Genomic DNA, 21350 nt, shown 5'->3' with positions numbered 1-21350 from the left:
CCATCTGAAGACTGAGGATACGGGTCATGGTGTCAGAAGCCAAGAAATGCCTGGGGCCACCAGAAGCTAGGAAGATGCAAGGAAGGATTCCCTTCATAGGTCAGAGGGAGGCTGGCCCTGGTGATAGATATCTTGATTTCAGACTTCTGGTTTCCAGAACAGTGAGATAATAAATTTCTATTATTTTGAGCTACCCAGTTTGTGGTACTTTGTTATGGCAGTCCTAGTTGAGTTGGATTAGTTACTGAGTTGGAATTTCCTGGGTCAGCAATTTTTGGGGGATTTATTTTTGTGTATTTGAGGAGGGTCGGCAGAGGGGCCAAAGCAGCATGCCAGCTTCATGCCCTAATGCTGCTCTTCTTTGCTGCTCCTTCAGAGACAGATAGCTTCCACAACTGTGGCTTGACTGTGTGTAGCCCTACCTTTTTAGCTGATTTTTATCAAATAAATCTTGGAGGCCTAAGGTTGCCAGCCCTTCTTACCTTAGTTTTTTCCCTCATTTTTGCAAGCTTTGTGCTTGCCATGCAAGCCATGGTAATATTTTGAATACCAAGACCTCTTTCTATTCTGCTGCTTCTTTCACTTTTTCCCTGATGCCCCATCCCAATTGCTTTCGATAGCCTTATGCTTGTTTTGGAGCCTGAAAATATATTTATATATCTTACTTAAAATGAAGTAGGTAGGAAGTTTGTTGTTGTTGTTGCTGTTGTTGTTGTTCTCCTGTTGCTTTGCTATGGTTTACGTGAAAAGGAATGCAGATTTGCACAGCCTTGTTCATGAGGGAAGACTCGGCATGCACTTTCAAAGCTGTTGGCAGTGGTAAGAACAGAGGTAGAAATTATTTAAGACTAAGGGGTGATTTTGTGTTTTTCTTTTACCAGACATCTGATTGGAATTGTAGCAAATAATGGCGGCATCTCGTACAGGGAGCAACTTTGTCAATTTGTGTAGTCACAGAAATATCCTGATTCTGTTTCTCCCAAACACACCCCGCAGCATCATGTAGCAAGTCTTTCACAGGGATGTCACCTTGGACTTTTAAGCTGCTATCGGAAAAGGCTTAGGTCTGGTTAGTTAATAGGCTTTCTGTATTTTCTATTTAAAACTTCAGCAAAATAAGTGTTTCTGATACTTTTTGACTTGGCACCCATAGAGTCTTTTAGCATACTTTCCTTCAACAAATATTTACTGAGTGGTTTCAGTGTACCTAGCTTTGTGGCTAGAATGGGAAATAAACAATGACCAGAGGAGACATTTCCATGCCCGTGTGAAGCTCAGTTTAATTTCTTTGAGAGGGAGTTATCAAAAGCAGAGGTAATATTTATATTTCGGTCTTTTTTTTATTAGCTCCATCAATAAAATCGTGTCTAAGTCATCTTGGTACTTAGTCTCTGAAAGAATTAGATATGTCCCTAACTAATAGTAAAAATAGCAAAAAATATATCGTGACACGGTTATATTCAATTTTTTATTTTTTTCTCTCTGAAGAATGTTCTTCATGCTTCAGGAAAGTTAAGATCACAAGATTTGGAACTGGGTAGATTCAGATTCAAACCCTAGCCTTGTAAATGGGAAATTATTTAGCCTTTCTGAGTTTCAGTTTCTTCTGCTGGAAAATAAAAATAATAATGCCAACGTTTCTAGCTTGTTAGGAGGATGGAACATGCAAAATTATGCAAATCCCTTAGCATGGCACATAGGAAGAACAGTTTTATTATTGGTATAGTTATTTATGTCACTGGATTAAAGTTAATTATATATTACACATTCCAGGGATGGCTCCTAAGTGACCTCCTTTCTATGATACTCTATTATACAGAGATTTTTTTTAATGTTTATTTTTGAGAGAGAGAGAGAGGGCAACTGAGGGAGGGGCAAGGGAGAGGGGCAGAGAGAGAGGGAGACACAGAATCTGAAGCAGGCTCCAGGCTCTGAGCTGTCAGCACAGAACCCGACATGGGGGTCAATCTCACCAACCATGAGACCATGACCTGAGCCAAAGTCAGATGCTTAACCAACTGAGCCATCCAGGTGCCTATATAGAGATTTTTCAAAATTGTCTTCTCTAACCCATAGCCTTATTTAGTGCATTCTTTATTTTTGTTTTTGTTATTAATGATGATTTATTTTTCATTAAGTTTTGTTTTGTTTTACTTGTCTCCACTTCCTTTGCCTTTGACCCAGTGATACCCACAAAGATTTCTTAGAATAGGCCTTATAGAGTAATTCATTTTTAAAATCTATCCTCCTTGCAGGCAGAAGATCTTTCCAGAGGCTGAGAGCCCAGGCTTTTATGATGGCCACAGTTGCCCATGCAGTTGTACCCAAGTTAACTCTGGTCATTGGTGGTTGTTTTGGCAGCAAAAACTATGCTATGGTATCGATGTGAGATATTTTGAATACTGGCTTCCACAAGATGAGTTTTATTGTTTTCCTGAGCACTCAACAGTACAGAAGCAATTCTAAATAGTGTCTTGATTCCATGAGCAGTCCAAGAAAGAGGATAGAAATGCTAATTTCAGCTTCTCTTTTGGTAGCAGGCTATGGTCCTGCACTCAGAACTACCTCTGCAATCAAAGGTATAAGTAGATACAGTTTTAATAACATCATTATCAGGGAAGACATGGGTGATGTCAAAGAAGCAAGGGCTACTGAGAGTCCTGTGCTCTGTTATAATTCTGGCTTTGTCAGTCAATAGGTGGACTTGAGGGAAGTCATTACATTTTATCATTTCTTTCATCATCTGAAATGTCAACTTATAGTGTGACTAAACTCATAGACTCTGAAGCCAGACTGCCTTTGTACAAATCTTGTTTTTTGGTACTTACCAGCTGTTGGACAAATTCATTAACCTCTCACTGTCTCGAGTTTATTTGTAGTGAAGTAATACTTTATTTAATCATGAATATATAATCATTAGGATCTAATTATTAGGATTAATGCATAGAAAAATGCATTGAGCATAGAAAGTGAGTACATAGAGAAAGTGAGTGAGTGAGTTAAGTAAGTAAGATTACTCCCATGTCAGACTGTCTTTGGTAGGGGTCAAGAAAGTGTCTGGTAAGACCATCATTGCAGCCATCGTCAACAAAGCTCGAGAGTGTCAGTGTCCTTAACTAAGACTACTCTTGTATAGGACTCCTCATCTCTGTCAGTAGGGGCCAGATGTGAGGCCCTGAACAGTTTTTGCTTTCTCTCCTAAACGTGCATAACCTCTCAACAACTTTGTGCTTTTGGTGCATCAGAAGTAATGTCATGATATCCTTTATCACTGTTCATGTACTCCCAGGTCTCTGTCCTACTCTAGGCATTGCCTCTTCTGTCCTCATCTTTTCTAGCTCCATGTACTAAAACTCTAGAATTCTATGTGAATCATCAGTTAAATCCTCTTTATTATCAGTCTCATTTGTGAGGTTTCTCTTCTCCTTTTTCCGTAATCAAAACATGGCTCTACCCTTTTAACGCTGCATCTCTGCAGCCTTTTCAAGTGGTGAATGCTTCCTTTCCCAAGCACCTCATACATACCATGGAGCCTGGCATTTTCAGGCCATCTTCTCTTTCTCCTCCATAAAAAACACCCACCGGAATCTCCTGTTATCAGATTTTGCCATCCATTGTCCCTCCTAATGTAATCATTTTAGCGCTTCCCAGGTTGTTAACCTTTATTCCTTGAACATTTTATCTGTTAGATAACTGTTTTCCCACCCCAAATCACCCTTGCCATAATTTGGGGGGAAATTCAATATTTATTTAGATGATTGTACATTTGTTCTGGTATTGTAAATTGCTTAATCTCCTTCACCCTTCCTTGGTCATTCATTCTAATGTCCTATCCTTTACTGCAAACTCTCTGTAATCTCAATTGCACACATTCTACTTTGCACCCACTATCTCCTATTTTCTCCTACTCCCAAAATGACTTGACCTTATGTGACCTCTGGCCTTATGTCTATGATCTTCCATCTTCCTGTCTTACTCTGCTTAAACTACATGACTATTCATTATAATAGTTTTTTGTATAGATACTAAACTTCCTAAACTTATCCAATGTATATGTGTTCTTTTCCCCATTTTTTTTTCTGGTCTATTCAAGGACATTGTCCCAGAAGAGTTCCTTTCTTTCTACTGAATCATCATGTTTCCCTCTCTACCAGATCGTTCTTAGTATTTAAGTGTGCTATAATTTCTCTAATTAAAAAAATTTTTTTTGGATATAAGTCTGTCCCAACCACCCCCACTATTATCTCATTGACCCTTTGCAGAGAAACTTATTGAATGTATGTTATATGCTTTATATTTTCAATTGTCTCTTCATTATTTCTTGTAGCTATTCCAATAAAGTATCTTTTCCCAGAAGAGTGCAGAAACTGCTCTTAACAAAGTCTATTAATGACTCCCATATTGCTAAGTTTGATGAGAAGATGAGGTCAATTCTCAATCCTTTAACTTGACCTATTGCAGCATGTGACACCATTGATTACTCACTTGTTTTAAAACACTTTGCTTCCAAAACACCCATATCGTTTGTTTTTTTCCCCTATATTTCTGTCTACTCATTTTCTATTTTCTTAATCTCTTCTCATCTCTCTGACTTCTAAATGTTGGAGTGCCCCAGAGCTCAGTCTTTGAAACTCTTTCTTCTCGTATCTCTGTCCCTTCCCTAGATGATCTCATTTAATTTCATGGCTTTAAATACCATTTACGAAGTGATAACTATCAAATACATCTTCAGTCCTGAACTTCCCTCAACTCCAGAAATTTATAACCAGTGGCTTACTTGACATACCATGGGATCTCTATAGACATTTCAAATTTACCATGTCAAAAACTGTTCTTAGTATTTGTCACTAAACCTGCTTCCCATGCTGATATTTCCATTAATGATAATTCTATCCCTCCAGGTGATCAGGGCAAAGATTATGGTGTTATCTTGGATTCTTCACTCTCTCCCCTGAGCCTAGTCTGTCAGAAAGTTGTGTTGGCTCTATCTTCACAGTATATCCAGTATTCCTCCACTTCTATCACCTTCATCACCACTTCTTCTTCATTACCATTACCACTTCTTTAGTCTAAACCTTCATCCTGTCTCCCTTGGGGTATTGCAGTAGCTTCTTAACAGCCCCCTTATTTTTAGCTCTGCTCTATTTCAGTCAAGTCTCAGAAGAGCTACTTAAGAGATGTTATTGAAATGTAAACCAGATCACCTTACACTTCTGTGTACAACTCTTCAATTACTTGCAATCTAAAAGTCCACATGATCTCACCAACCTCCTCCTAATCCTCAAGTCCTCTCTGCCTTCATCTTCATACTCCCCTAGTTCACTCCACTGCAGATTCTTCCCTCCAACGTGACTACAATTTTTACCTCCTTAAGACCTTTTCTAGCCATCATATCTAAAATTTTGATTCCCTCCAAGACAAAGAAAGTTTTTTGGTACCTTCCCAATATTTCATATACCTCTTCCTTCTTTATTATTTTCTTCTCAACACTAACCATTATTGAGCATACTTATTTTTACTTGCTTCTCATTATCTGCTTAACCCACTAGAAGGCAAGCCTAACCCACTTGAAGGTAAGCTCCATAAGGTCAGGGATATTTGTCTATTTTGTTTCACCACTGTCCTTGGAACAGAGTCTGGCACACAGTAGATAATCAGTAAATACTGAGGATGTTACTAAGTCTGTATAGAACTAATTATCCCTAGGCTCTACCATCCTATACAGACTTTTCAAAGTTAGAAGAAACCACAAAGGTCATATAGTCCAGTCTTTCTGATCTGAGGGCACTGGAGACCAGAGAGGTGAAGAGGCTTGCTCACAGATTTATGAATAGCAACAGAGCCTTCCAAAGTGCTTGCATTACCTATCTTACAGTAAACTTTATCTTCAACATTTATGTTGAGTAAAGGCTTACTTATAACTTTAAGTAAACTCTAGGTATTATACTGTAATCTTAATTTACTAATGTTTTTCTTAAATGCTAAGTCTGTTAGCTGTAAGGGAACTTCCACTGAAGTCAGGAAAAAAAAAAAGTGTCCCCATTTGACTTGCCTCACACATGACCCTAAACACATTTTTAGTTTGAGGGATTATGGTTCTGCCATTCAACTTGTAAGACCACAAAACTTTAATATCTTAGTGATTCTAAGATATTCTAAGATATCTAACAGTTACCAGGCTGTTTTTGTTATTGTGGTTTATATGTTTTGAGTATACCTATTATTTAAGGCTAACATAAAAATATTCAGAAGCACTGCTTTCTTGGAACAAAGCAAAATTTTTCTGTTGTTCTTCTTGGTAAGAGAGTTATTGTTTATAATGTTAATGTAAGTAGGTTTAATTAGTAAAGACTTTCTCACAAATAGATCTGTAAATAAATGGTACCTATTGTCTCAGAAATAATGGGTTCCTTTCACCAGGGAATTGAAAAAGAGATTATATAATCCTTACCTAAAATGTGGAAAAGAAGATTTATACTTCAGATAAAGGCTAGTTTGGATGACTTCTCAAGTCCTTTCAATTTCAAGATTATGTGATTCCAAAAGGATGTTAAGTATTATGCATTCTCTATTGTATGAAAAGTATAGTAAGAAATGGGCATAATTATGCATATAATTTTTAAATGTTAAGCTTTTGTTAAAGCTAGCTTTGAAGTCAAGTGAATAAAATTTCACCAATATTTCTAGTACTAATATTTCTAGGAATGTTATTAGAATATATACTACATATTCTATTATATATCATATACAAGTTCCTATCAGATATATTTTGGTAAATATTTTCTCCCATTCTATGGGTTGTCCTTTTACTTTCTTGATAGTATTCTTGAGGCACAGATGTAAAAAATATCTGTGAAGTCCAATTTATATTTTTCTGTTGTTCTTTATGCTTTTGGTATCACATCTAAGAAACTATTGCCTTATCCAAGGTTATAATTTACCCTTATGATTTCTTCTAAGGGGTTTTGAAGTTTGAGTATTTACATCTAGTTCTATGATCAATTTTGAGTTAATTTTTGTATATGTTGTGAAGTAAGGGTCCAGTTTCATTCTTTTATATGTGGATATCCAGTTTTCATAGCACCATTTGTTGAAAAAACAATTTTTTCTTCATTGAATTGTCTTGGTACCTTTGTTGAAAATCGTTTGACCAAATGTGAGGGTTGTTTTCTGAACTGTCTGTTTTGTTCCTTTGATCTGTATGTCTATCCTTATGCTAGTACCATACTGTCTTGATTACTGTGGTTTTGAAATGGGAGCATATGAGCCCTTCACTTTGCTCTTTCTTTTCAAGATTGCTCTGGCTATTCTCGGTCTTTTACATTTCCATATGAATTTTAGGATCAGTTTGTTAATTTCTGATTAAAAGCAGCTGGAGTTTTGATATAGCTTGCATTGAATCTGTAGGGTAATTTGGATTATATTGCCATCTTAACAATATTAAACCTTCAAATCCAAGAACATGGGATGTTTTTCCATTTACTTAATTTGCTTCAACTATATTTTGTAGTTTCTGTGTACGATTCTTAAGTTCATTTCTAAGTATTTAATTCTTTTTGATATTTTTGTAAATGGGTTTATTTTATTTTGGGTAGTGTATAGAAAGACAACCAATTTTTGTATATTGATCTTGTATCCTGCAACTTAGCGGAGCTGTTTATTAGTTCTAATAGTTTTTGATGTGAATTCTAGTAGTTTTTGATGTGAAATTATGTTATCTGTGAATAGAGATGGTTTTAGTCTTTCTTTTGTATTTTCTTTTCCTTGCCTGATTGCTGCAGCTAAAAGCTCCAGTACAATGCTGAATAGTAGTGGGGAAAACAGGCATCCTTCTTTTGTTCCTGGTCTTGGGGCAGGGGAAAATTCAGTATTTCATCATAAAGCATAATGTAAACTGTGTATTTTTCATAAATGTTCTTTGCCTAGATGAACAAATTCTTTTTTATTTGTAATATTTTTCCTTTTTTTGAATAGTTATTAAATGTTTTCAAATGCTATGTCTGCATCTACTGAGATGATCTTGTGGTTTTGTCCTTTATTAATATGGTACGTAACATTTATTGATTTTTGAATGTTAAACCAACCTTGAATTTTTAGGATAAATACCATTGGATACAGTACTTTTTATGAATTGTTGAATTTGGTTTGCTAGTATTTTATTGATCATTTTTTTTCATATAAAATAAAAGTGATATCGGTCTGTAGTTTTCTTGTGATGTTTTTGTCTGAAATTGCTATAAGGTAATACTGTCCTCTGGATGAATTGGGAAACATTTCCTCTATGTCTGCTTCTTGGATATCGTCCAAAAGAGTGTAGTAATCTAATGCTGAAATTGTGAAATACCTCCAGGTAGTAGTTCAGTGTGTCTAACAGATACAGATGATATTTTGAATTAGATCCCCATCTGTGTGGAATCTTGGCCAAGTTATTTAAGATTATTGAGCTTCACTTTTCTTATCTGCAATATAAGATTATCAAATCTACACATAGGATTTTATAGAGACTGGTTAGTAGAATCCCTGGCATAATAACTTGATATATGGTCACTATTATTTAAGGAGCATTTTTGCCTACTAATCAATAGTAAGAGCTACTGACCCATCAAAGATTTTATTTGCACCCAGACTTGATGACTAAGTAGTATGATAGTTGTATTTGAAACAAAAGTTTCAGTTAGTAGGGGTATTTCAAAAGGTATCAGAAACCAACCAAATTTTTAAGGAGAACTGTTAGATTTAGATTTTAATTTACGTTTTGCTTCTCATTAGAAAAGTAACTTGGCCTCCCTTTCCTCACTTTTAAAATGGTGCAGATAGTATCATGACGGATGTAGTATTAGGAATAATTTTCCCTTTTCTCTAAAAGTAAAAGGCAGTCCGAGTATGAGTTTCCTTTCTTCCTGTCTTTCAGAGATAGTTTTCCCATTGAGGCTGAATTTTACCAGATTTGGTGTTCCTTTGGGATGTTCCTTAGGGATTCTTTAAGGGTATATTTTCTCTATAATCCCTAATCATTGATACTCTTCCTATCAGGTTTACAGAAGAAAGCACTGCATTTCAGCCAGACTGTGGGATGATGGAATAATATTGTCACAGAATTCTTGCAAAGTAGGTTGCCTTTGCTGTCTATTGGTATTTTCTGGTTTACAATACAGCACAGGAACTATGTCTAAATTGTCTGCCATAAGGCAATTATCAGTTTTTAATTAGCCTTTGGTGATATTTTCAAAAGTTTTATTGACTTGGCTATGACAAATATAAAGTGATCAAAGTGGGAGAAAAAGCACTCTAAGCAGCTTGTTATTTTAAAAATAACTACTTATCCACAGGTTTATTTGTCTTAATCCAATTGAATTTTTTTCCTTAAAACAGATTTATTTGTAGATGGGACATGGTTCTCTAGATCCCCCAAATATGTAGCTCTGATTCTTAGAAAGCAGTTTCCTTAATTTTTTCAATCTGAATTTCCAAGTTACTCCCTCTTGTCTGACTTAAATCTCCCTTATTCTAATTAAAACACTTAACCCCATGTCCCATTTTGGGTCTTGAAAGGTAGCTCCTAAGCCTTCTTGGCGTACTATTAGCAATGATTGTATAGAGAATTCTTATTTTGGTGAAATGGTATTGGCAGAATGTTACTTTGGCGTAATCTGTTTCCTATCTTAAAAAACACTCGTGTTCTTCACAGAGCACAGTGCTCATAATGGGCTTCTACAAAAAGAGGAGAGGTGGGCACCCCAAATTGCAAGACTTGCTTCATGGAAAATGAATGAGAAGAAGGCACAGAGTGATTGGCGAATGTAGGAAGGGGCAACTTTAGGAACTGTCTCAAATTGGGAGGCTTTATTAAGCGCAAAACTTTGTAATTGCTCAGTACTTTATTTTCTGCATTTTTAAAAGAAATGGATAAATATCCTTCTTTGTGGAATTATGTTCATATGCCATGTCTAGAGACAAAAACTAACAGACTGATGTTTATCTACAGTCACATATTGTATGTTATTCTCTGGCATTTTTCTTTTCTTTTGTGAAATTTCTAGTTCTAGCTAGGAATGAGCCACAATGAAACAATGATTACATTAAAAATCCACTGGAGGAAAAAAGATGGAAAAGAATTTACCCAATCTTAATGGTAGTTCAGCTTAGATGAGCTCTGTATAATTTTACTTTATAATTTCTACTTTTCTATAATTTTAGATTTCTTTGAAAAGTATGTTTCAATGAGTATTTATAACTTTAAAAAATGAGTTTGCATTTTATCTAAATAAAGAAATCAAATGGGTACATCAAGTACCCTAGTCAGTCTGTTCCTTCAAGCTATTTTTACTTAGTCAAACACAATGCTGATTATCTTAAATACAATGATATGTAATACTTCTTAGCATAAAATACCAGGATTAAGATATACAATATAATTTTTTGTCAATATTCATTTTTTTACATCATGTAGCACATAGGAGAATAATTTTAAAAATAAAAGTACTTAAAATGTATTAATATTGAATGTTAATGATTTAATATTTTCTCTTTTTCTCTCTTTCACTTAGGTCAGGTGATTGCACAGTGTTTAAATATGATTAACATAAGAGGCAACATAATATAACCCCCTGACATTATCATATACTCTTATTTTAAGTAGAAATTATATTTGTGAGTATTTCAAAAAGTGATAGTCACTGCTATATGTAATTGCTTTGATGTTATATAAGTTTTTAATAGATAACTTAGTCTTTGCGATGTTCTTTGGCTAGAGCCCTCAGTCGATTAGAGATAGGCTTTCTCATTGTAAAATCAGAAATAATCAGTAATTACCTATATTAAATGCCTTTCATAAAGCTTGAGAATCTCAGAGCAGTTATATATACACACATACATACATACATGTGTGTGTGTGTGTGTGTGTGTGTGTGTGTGTATATACACAATTACTAGGGTTACCCTTAGATGATAGTTCCTGGTTTGTGAAAAAGTTTGCTCTGACATTTAGGAATTAAGCCTTTTTGCCTGATACTGCTTTGACTCAGCAAAGCCACATACAAATCTGGTATAGAGAACTTTGGCTTTTAAATGTTAAAAAATACTTGGAGCAGATGGGTACCTAAAATACACTTTTATAATAGGAACCAAAAAGTTTGATAAATCCACATTCATTTTCTATTTGATTACTAAATATATAGAGTTTTTAGTTATGGTCTGTCTGTCTCAGAGAAAGCATGATTATCTAAATACGTACTTTTTTTTTTTTTTTTTTTTGTAAAGGAATTGCTTGCTCAACTTTGTGCTTTCTGTAAAATATTGCAAAAATTGTGTGCATCTGCAAGTTAAAACCATATAATACAGCAGGCTAAAATTGAACAGAATTTGATTGCAGACCTGACTGTTTCTCTTAGTTCTGTCAATAGAAATATAATTTGCTGGAATGTGCTCAGGATTTTTTGAACAGCCCATGAAAGGTAACAGGGATGTTAATCTCCACTTCAGCCCTGGCAACTTCACTCAAGTCCTTGGCATTCAGAATCAGAAGATAAGCGGGCTTTTGTCCTGCCCCAGGGCTCACCACCACACTCAGAACTACACCTGTTAATCAAAAGTAAGGAAGGCAATGTTAAATTAAAAGAAGGAAAAAAATCCCAGGACCATAGATTAAATGTCATTGAAATAATATAGAAGGTATTGCATTGACAAATGTGGTCACCCTGAAGAGGTCTTTCAAACTCTTTATGTTCCCTAGACTATCAGCTTTAGGAAGGGAGTGACCATATCTGTCTTGTCTCTGGGATTGTCATTGGGATACTTGTTATATCCCAGTAGCATAATACAATTACTAGGACAGAGTTAGCTGTTCATTAAAATCTTATTAATTGAATGGATCTGTGCTCTTATCTGTAACATAAGATTTAACATAACTTACTGCAAAAAAAGTGTGACAATCAGATGAAAAATATATATTAAAAGACTTTGAAAACAGTAAGGTGTATTATTTCTGTAGTTTCCAAGACCTAGCTAGAAGCTTACTTCCTTCTTACAAAATGGGAGCAAACATTTTGCAGTTTTGTCTGGGTTGGCTCTATTTGTAAAATTGTTCAGCATGAAATGGCTCTATAATTCTTTATTTTATTCATTTATCTGTGATTTTCCATATTTTAATCTTAGAGAGTATAATCTACCTTCCTGTCTCAGCTAATCAATAGTTAACAAAGATTGATGCTTTGTAATTGAGTTGCTGTGTTACAGGCTGTAGCTCTGGCTTACTATAAAAGAACAAACCCAAAGCAGAGGCACAAAGCCTCGTTCTCATTCTCTTTGATCTGTTAAAATACTCAATTTCTCTCCTTAGAAGTCTACCCTTTTTCAGAAATTTATCTAAATCAGAAAAGGCAAAAACAGAATTCACGCTGTTCTCTCTTCACCTTCCCTCCATCTAGAGTAGACAATGATGTTCCATTATGACACAGATGGTGCTTTAACATTTTCCCATGAGTAATCAGTGATATTGGCCATAGATGAAACTTATTTTCAAATAAGTTTAAATTCTTTAGTGCTTCCCATTCAGTAGTATTAAGGATCACATCTGAACATTAGGGAGTAATCACTGTGGCTTCTCTCCTAATGCACTAACATATAGAATTTCAGTAAAAAGAAAGTGTTCAGACATATCCATTGCTTTCATTACCATCATCTTCCTCCAAGGCATCTGGGTGAGAAACAAAGATGGGTTCTGATGGGTATGAATCAGGCTCTTGCCATACCCAAGTTTCTTTAGTTTTAACATTCAGCTTACAGAGCTGCTTGCAAGAAAGAGAAATCGATCAATTAATCAGTCAATGTGCTTTACTTGGCTAGTAGAGGACACAAACTACTTTTCTAGCATTAGGTAAGATGGATTAATTACCCTGTCTGGAACAAAGTGATTCAGGCCAAGTCCATACGCGTATGTGTAAGGTTTCCCACCATACTTCTGGTAATTGATTTGAGGAAACTCAAATGCTACAAAATAGAGGACATGCTTAGGAAAACTCAAGTTAATTTCTGAATGGAACAGTTTGTTCCCTCGCTAAATCATCTCACCTTGGCGAGGCCCTGAAAAGAGAACCTCAGGTTCCAGCCAGATAGTCTCATCACTGCACAGAATTGCAGTGGCAGTTGTGTTGGGGAGTGTGACTAAATTCTTGCCTGTGTCAGCCTAAGGAAAGAGGATAACAGAAACCTCAGTGAGAAGGAAGGAAAAAATCAAGCCGCCATAAATGCAGTCTTCCCGAGTTTTGTCTCCTGAGTTCTTTGTTTCTTAAGTCAATGTGTAGGGAGGAGAAGTGCAGACAGCTACAGGCAAGCAAACCCAACCAAGTGCACTACTGGGAAAGCTGTCTGTGCCTGTGTGAGTCACTGGCTGTGTATCCCTGGGAAAGTTGTGTAACCTCTAGGTCCTTAATCTTCACATGTATCCAATGAAATTGTCCTCAAAGAAAATTTAGGGCTCTAAGGGAGGGCCTCTGAGGAAAAAAAAATGTTTTCCTGTAGAATGACAAAAGACTTCAAACTCTAGGGATTCATTTAGTGTTTATCTGTACTATAAAGATACAATGTATCTTTATTGCTGGGCTATATTTTGATTTTGCTTGAAAAAAATCATATAGTTATGTTGTCAAAAAAAATGCAGAAAAATTCTTGGACCAGATGTTGTCTAAGATCTGTCAACCCCTTACCCTGCCCTGTGATTTTCAGATTATTTTATGAAAGGATACCATGGGGTCTTTCTAGGAACATATTTATTTACTAATATGTATATCAAATACTTGAGTACATGTTTTGTGCTAGATTCTGTTTTAGACATTTGGGATATTTCAGAGAATAGACTCCCTCCCCTCATGAAGCTTGCATTCTAGTTGGGGAACATAAACAATAAATATAATTTAAAAGTGTATAGTGTATCAGGAGTATGGGGAGAAAACTATACAGCAGAGTTAGGAAGATCAAAAGTGTGAAGGGTAGGTGAGTTACAATTTTATTCGGTGGTGAGGGTGGGCTTCATCAAAAAGGTGACATTTGGGACAAAACTTGCAAGGGGTGAAGAAGTCAACAGCGCAGGAAGAACATTTAAACAAAGAGAATAAACAGTGCAAAGGCCTAAGGTAGGAGGATGCCAAATATAGCTGAAGAACATTAAAGAGACCAGTGTGGCTGCAACTAATTGAGCCTGGGGAAAAGGAGCTGGAGAGGAGGGTAGAGCTGTCTTGTGTACAGCTTTATAGGTCATTGTGAGCACTTGGTCTTTTACTCTGAGTGAGAGATGGGAAGCCGTGGAATGATTTTGGGCAGAGGATTGGCATGCTATATTTAAAAGAATCACTCTGGCTGCTCTGTCGAGACTACCCTTGGGAGTAGGAGGGAAGCAAGAGTGCAGTTGAGGAAACTAGCTGTCACGTAGTGGTCCAGTCAAAAGAAAACAGTAGTTCAGACTAGGTTGGTAGCACTGGTGTCAGCGAGAAGTGGAAGGTAGAGTCATGAGGTTTTCCTGATAGATAGGCTACGGGGTGGGGAAGAGGCATGAAATTAAGAGAGGAGTCAAGGATGACTCCAAGGTGTTTGGCCTAAATAATTACAGGTTGGAGCTGTCACAGCAAAGATGGGGACTACTGTAGGTGGGGTAAATGGTTTGGTAGAGGAAGAGGAGAAATTTAGATTTTGTCTAACTAAACTTGAGCTGTCTATTGGACAGCTAAATGGAGGCTTGGAGTTGGTAGTAGCATATATGAAGCTTGAGTTGAAAGGAAGTTGAAAATGTGAATATAGGCTGCTTTAAAGTATGAATCTTTACAAAAGGAATGAATGTACAAAAAGAAGATAAAAAGAAGGGCTGAGTTCTAGTGCCCTCTCACATTAAGAGGTAATCTACAAGAAGAGGAATGAGGGTAGCTGATGGGGCCAAGAAAAATCAAGAGAAGGATTTTGTAAGAGGGCGAAATAATGGTAGGGTATGCGTGATCCAGTAAGAAGGGAGAGTAATGATACAGGAAAGGGGGAGAATTGCTTGGGTGCTGTCCTTGAGTGGGTAAGGAAGGGAAAATGGGAAGGATTAGTTCTGGGTGGGATGAAAGATAATTCAATACAAGTACAGATGCTGGTGGGTGGGAAGACGTGGTGGCAGGAGTATAACGTTCTTTTTTGATTTCTTTCATTTGTTTCAATAAAATAGGAAGCAGAGCCATCAGCTGAGTATGAGTGTGGAGGTGGGAGGTGTTAGAAGTTTGAAGAGAGGAGGGTGTGAAATACTTAACTAGCAAAGTGGGAGAGTAAATGAAGTTGAGAAATGTAGCAGTGAGGTTTGTGGTCATGTATTTAAAAATGAACCAATTAACATGATTGTGTGTTTTCAGCACCTAATTTCAGCCTTGGAGGTACAAGTGTAGAGTGGGTGGAGAGTTGAATTTAACTAGGATTGTGGTTTTGACAAATGAGTTCAATAAAGTAATAAAGGTAAGAGAAATGAAGATCTAAGATTATAATTGTTGACAATGGAATTTTAGTTAAGTAATGAGTACAGGTAAGTTCTCAGTGGAGTGAGGTATAGTGAGAAGGTGGTAGGTTCAGTGGATTGGAGGTTCCTGGAAAGAATCACAGTAGGACAAGTGATCTTGAAAAATGGGAGGTGATAGTCAGAGTATGTCATGCACAAAATTAAGATTTTGGAAGGAGCACAGTCATAGGTAATGGCAGGGTCAAGTGTGTGACTATGGGGAGTGAGTGGCTGAGATAGAGTGGAAGACATGATCAGTGCAAGAGGTCAAGGAACTGAGAGGACAAGTTGTTGGAAGAATCACCTATGATGTATATATGGAAATGACCAAGAGTCAGGAGTAGATCTGGGGAGTGTGACATTGAGCCAGGAGGGGAAGTGAGTGAGTGGTGGTTCGTAGATGACAACAATAATGAGGGAATGAGAGGTGTATATGCCACTTGACTATATAATTCGTTGAAGTGAGATTTAAAATTGGAATATTTAAAGAGTGGATGGAAGGAACAGTGAATCTGGATGCAGAAAAGTGGGACAAAGAGAACCCCTACCCTAACCCCAGACCAAGTGATATAAAGGCTGTACTGGAGGTTGCTGCTGGAGAGATCAGTATCCTTGGAAGAAAGCCAGGTTTTGATTAGAAGAAGAAGAAGGAGAAGGAGAAGGAAAAAGAGGAACATTCTAAGGGGAGGATGGAGGGGATTTTTCTGGTGGTGTATTAAGAGGTGCATTAAGAGGAAATAGTAGAGGAAGTGGTGGGAGATAAAGAGCAAATAGAGAAATGGAGAGAGTTTTATGAGATTTTGTGAAATGGAGTGTTAAGTCACTTGGTGGTTTTTGGGTAGAAGAGATCAAATGCTTATGTCAGACTTATTTATGAACTTGTAAGTTTAAATTGATTATCTTACTTCATTCTATCTTATTTTTTCTATTGGTAAATAAAGTTTTTTATGTAAGAAATCTGTAACATTACTTTTGTTTTCCCCAACAAACTAGCTCCTCCTTTTCATCCCCCCCCCCACTTTTTTTTAGTAGATGCAATTATCCTTTAACCCTGAAATCTCACTTCTGAGGATCTATCCTCTTCATATATCTATGCATGTATGAAAGAACACATATACAAAGTTATTCCTCATAACATCTGTAACAGCCAAAGATTGGAAACAATTCTGTTGCTCAGCAGTGTGGGACTTGGGTGTGTTCACAAACAGGATACTGTGCAGTTGAAAACAGCAAGGTCTTCTGCATATATTGTTAAATGAAAAAAGTAGGGCACTGAACAGTGGATATAGAAAGTTACTTTTTGTGTATGAGAGTGGGAAATAATAGTTACATGTATGCGTGTGTGTGTGTGTGTGTGTGTGTGTGTGTGTATTCTTATATTCGCATAAACAAACCAAAGAAAAGGAAAGACATGAAAAGTTACACATAGAAAGTGAATGGAGGTGGTATGGACTGGATGTAGACAGAAGTTGGAGTGAGATTTCCCAGTGTGTACTTTTTCATATCATTTTGATTTTTGACCATTTGAAAGCACTGCCTATTCAAAAAAATAAAGATGTATTTTAAAGATGCTACCATTAGCTTAATCAGTAGACTGGAAATTTCACTCATCTTGTACTCTTTCCTCTCCTTAGCCCTTCCCTCAATCTCTTTCTTATCTCTCCTTCTCCTAATTTATGACCGATATTTCCCTTCACTGCCAAACTTTTCAGTGTGGACTACAGTAAGTGCTCCCACATCCTACCACTTGCTCATCTTCAGTGCCTTGAATCCTGATTGCTGCCTCTCTCACCCTCCTCCCTTTGGAGATCACCAAATCTAGTGTGTGGTTTTTAGTCTTCATCCTTTTAACTCGCCCATAGGAGTGGGCACTGATGAAACCCTCTTGCCCTATCCAGTGTGGCATTGCCCTCTCTTAGCTCTAGCTAGGGCTCTTTAAAGACTTTTTCTCTCCCTTTCTGTCTCCTCTTTTTATACCAACTTCTGTACATGACACTTTCCCAAACTTCCATGCCTGGCCATCTTTTCTTCTCTCAGCATTTTCTGGGCTATCAAATTCATGTTTAAAATAAACAAATGGGTAAGTTTCTTTTAAAAAATGTATTTTGAAGTGAGATTTATTTTTTCCTGTTAGCAGTCTCATCTATGTGTTCTCATATAGTTGATCATCATTTCAATATCAGTAACTATCAATTCTAATTGATCTCCCAAGGCCCTGCATTGATGTATGAAAGCCCATGAAGCATATTTCATGAAGATGTTTTGATACTGATTTTGTTGTTGTTGATGATGATGATGATGACGAATATTTATTTAGCATTTACTTTGTGTCAAGGGCTCTATTTAATAACAGACATATATCAACTCATTTATCAACCACAACAACCCAGTAAGATGGCTATAAATAAAGAAAAGGAAATTTAACAAGGTTAAATGTTTCCCTTTACAGACCGAGAGAAGGAAATTTAAGGTTAAATCACCCAGCTAGTAAGTGGCAGAGCTGAAACTCAAGCCTGGCTCTGTTTGACGTGAAATCAACCTCCTTACTCGTTATCCTCTCTCTTTCTCATAGTTTTGCAATTCATATTTGTCCCCACACCTACTCTGCCTGTTATACTCCCTATTTCCAAAGGTATCACTATTCTAGACACGTAGGCTTACAGGATCTCTATGATATTTTGCATATCAAAGATTTAATTCATTCCTCCATCCAATCAAATGCAAGACCCTTGTAATTCCACCTATAGGAGCTCTTATTTTTGTCTGTGTTTGCCTGTTCCTGGTACTACATTTTTCTCTCGCCTGAGTGATTTTAATTGTCTTCTATCCCAGGTCCCCATCTCTGTCCTTTTTACACTTCCAGTAGCACTTATTCAGAAATTTATTTTAGAAAATCAAGTTATTAAAGCTGCAAATGACCCTCGTTATTATTTAGTCTACTTTAGTTAGGTTTCAGAGCAGGCCACTGAACTTACAGTGATTGAGTGACTTGTTCAGGGAAGGCGGACATTTAGTAGTAGAGAGAACCATGCAAATCAGCACACTTAGTACCCAGTCCCCTAGCTCTGAATATGGTTTCCTTCTGCTCAGAAACCTTCACTGTCTCCCATCACCTGCCGAATAAAGTACCACCTCTTATCCTGGCCTTAAAGCTTTCAAAAGAGGGCACCTGCGTGGCTCAGTCTGTGGATCCTCTGACTCTTGGTTTTAGCTAAGGTCATGATCTCACAGTTCCTGAGATCAAGCTTTACATAGGGTTCTGTGCTATCAGCTTAGGATTCTCTTTCTCCCTCTCTCCCTCTGCCCCTCTCCTGCTTGTGCTCTCTCTCAAGTAAGTGAACTTAAAAAAAAATGCTTTCAGAGATTACCAGCTTGCTTTTTTTAAAAGTTTATTTATTTTGAGAGAGAGACTGAGTGTGAGTGGGGAAGGGACAGAGAGAGGAAGAAAAGAATCCTAAGCAGGCTCTGCACTCACAGAGAAGAGCCCAAAACGGGGCTGCATCCCGCAAACCATGAGATCATGACCTGAGCCAAAATCAAGAGTCAGATGCTTAATCATCTGAGCCACCCAGGCACCCCAGCCTGCATTTTAAGCTTTTTTATCGCCCCCCCCCCCCGACAACAATGTATTCCACTACTTATGCTTATGTTCCAACTAGTTGGATTAAGTCAGTTCCTGATGCTTTTCTGTCCCTCCCCACTTCTCTCTTTCCTCAAACTATTATTTCTGCCTTAAGTTGATCTGCTTCAATTTCATCTCTTCTGCCAGAATATTGCAAATGACTGTGTTCCATGAATCTCTCCAAACAAGTGTGACTGCTCCATCCTCTGAATAGCCAAAGCAATTTATGCCTCCCTCACACTACTTGTCTCATGCTGACATGTGTTATCGTTACTGAATCACCTTCCTCCTCCCTACCACACTAGGTGATGAGTTCCAGGAGAGCAAGAGCATATCCTATTGATGTACGCACTGAAATAATTTAGTACGATGCTGTGTTACAGTGGGTAATTAATAACTATTGGAAGAAAGTGAAGGTAGGGTCTCGGGTGACATTAGCCATTTTTCATCATCACTGAAGTTCCCTATTTTACAATTGGGTGGTCTTTCTTCAGACAGTGATGGCTACACATTTAGGAAAATCTTTCCTTTTTCCTCTTTTTGAATGTGAAGACACTGAGGTAAGGAATATTTAAGTTAAATGATCTTATTTTATTTCCTTAATTTAAAGATGATTGTGATTTTACCATTACTAGTCAAATAAGAGTTCACTAAAATCAATGGACTCATTCATTTGGTATTTTATGAGCACTAAACTACATATACCAGAGATATGCTTCCTAAGGGCCAAGTTAGAAGTGCTTAAAGTCCCATATAAAATCATTCCAATCTGTCTTTCCAGTCTCTCTGCCCCATGCCCATCTCCTCTATGCTCCTAATGTATCAGCTCCACCAACTTCTTTATACTTCTGTATCAAGTTTTGCTTTTTTAATCCCTCCCTGCCTTTGTAGAAGCTCATTTACTCCACCTCAACCTTCTCTTCTTTTCTCATTCTTCATAGAGCTTACAAGCTTGCTTAAGAGCAATAGTGTCTAGTTCTAAACTGGGTTTATTTCCCAGTACATCTGATCTAAGCTTTGAGTACAGTGTTTTACATTCCATATAGCTGTCTTACCCAGTGTGTGTCCATGTATCTATTGTGAAAATTATATTTTTCTTGATTTTGACTGGTATTCTATCACACTAAAATTTCTTGATGTTAATCTAATATTCTAAAAAGAGAGCCACTGAATACAAGGAAGAAAAAGCAGAGATGAAAAGATGACTGCCAAAGGCTATTAATGGTGTTTATCCTGTGGTGGTATCTTCAGATGGTTTGCAGAAAACCAAAATAATGGGCCGATTTCCCTACAGGGGTACTTTTTTAAGCTTCATTGCTTTAGAATTTCAAATTATTTGAATTAAATTATTTATACTATTGACAAAGGATCCTAGGCATCAGTGGTCTGCACTATTCACTGAGAAAAAATATTTTTAAAGGATTTTGCAAATGAAAGAACAGCAGATTTAGAATCAAAACCTGGTTTTCGTTTTGGCTCTGCTGCCATTGGCTTTTGCTAAGTCATGTCACTCTTTGGAGCTTCAGTTTCCTCATTTGTTAAATGAGGGCAGTTGAATTAGTATATTTTTAAAGTTCCTTCCAGCTCTAAAATTTCAAGATTTTATGTATAAACATAAGGCAGGAGAACAAATCCTGAGAGAGATGAAACATTCTGGTTATATCTGAAATCTGTGTAGAGGGTGGTTACCTTGTCAATATTCAGAGGAAGTACGTATCTCCTGACTTCAGGCTGGGGAGCCTTTCTGGCATTTTTTTTCACTTCTTCCCAGTTCTCACGTAAATTGGCTAAATATAGGTAATTATAAACAAATTCAAATCTGCAAAAGTAAGAAGTCAGACATGAGCGCAGACAATTGCAAATGATTTCGGAGAGACAATCCATGCCTTTTAAAAGAACAAGTGCCTGCCTGTCCTTCATTCTCCAACTCAGAACCTGCTAATGACCCAGGTATATTAGAGCCATAAGCTGCTGCCCGTGCTCATGCTGCATGAAAAGGAAGCAAGCAAACAAACAAAACTTATCCTGCCTCATGGATATGTTTAAATAACAGCAGACTTATATGATACTTTCTGTTCTGCTTCTCCATCATTCCGTCTGTGTCTTTAGAGGCTACTGTCTTTTTGGTGACTCGGTATTCTGAAGAAAGCATGCCTTTTTCTTTCAAATCCAGAGTGGGTGGAGTTCAAGCCCCCCACTCTGCACGCGGCCCCC

General features: G+C 37.0%; 1 protein-coding gene across 1 annotated transcript in view; it reads right to left on the bottom strand.

Moving 5' to 3' along the window:
• Window positions 1-9973: 9973 nt before the first annotated feature.
• Window positions 9974-21350, bottom strand: part of RPE65 (retinoid isomerohydrolase RPE65) — a 17210-nt gene continuing 5833 nt past the window's right edge. Inside the window, exons 7-11 of the mRNA XM_049617028.1 lie at window positions 20826-20955; window positions 13069-13183; window positions 12893-12987; window positions 12674-12785; window positions 9974-11577 (exon numbers count right to left, since the gene is read on the bottom strand). Of these exons, the coding sequence (XP_049472985.1) occupies window positions 11426-11577; window positions 12674-12785; window positions 12893-12987; window positions 13069-13183; window positions 20826-20955 (604 nt within the window). The 3' untranslated portion in view covers window positions 9974-11425. The remainder of the gene's footprint in view (window positions 11578-12673; window positions 12786-12892; window positions 12988-13068; window positions 13184-20825; window positions 20956-21350) is intronic.

The sequence above is a fragment of the Panthera uncia genome (genome assembly GCF_023721935.1).
Source record: "Panthera uncia isolate 11264 chromosome C1 unlocalized genomic scaffold, Puncia_PCG_1.0 HiC_scaffold_4, whole genome shotgun sequence".
In the NCBI taxonomy this organism is placed as follows: Eukaryota; Metazoa; Chordata; class Mammalia; order Carnivora; family Felidae; genus Panthera; species Panthera uncia.
The sequence above is the reverse complement of the archived record's forward strand: the minus strand, read 5'-3'. Positions and strand labels throughout refer to the sequence as shown.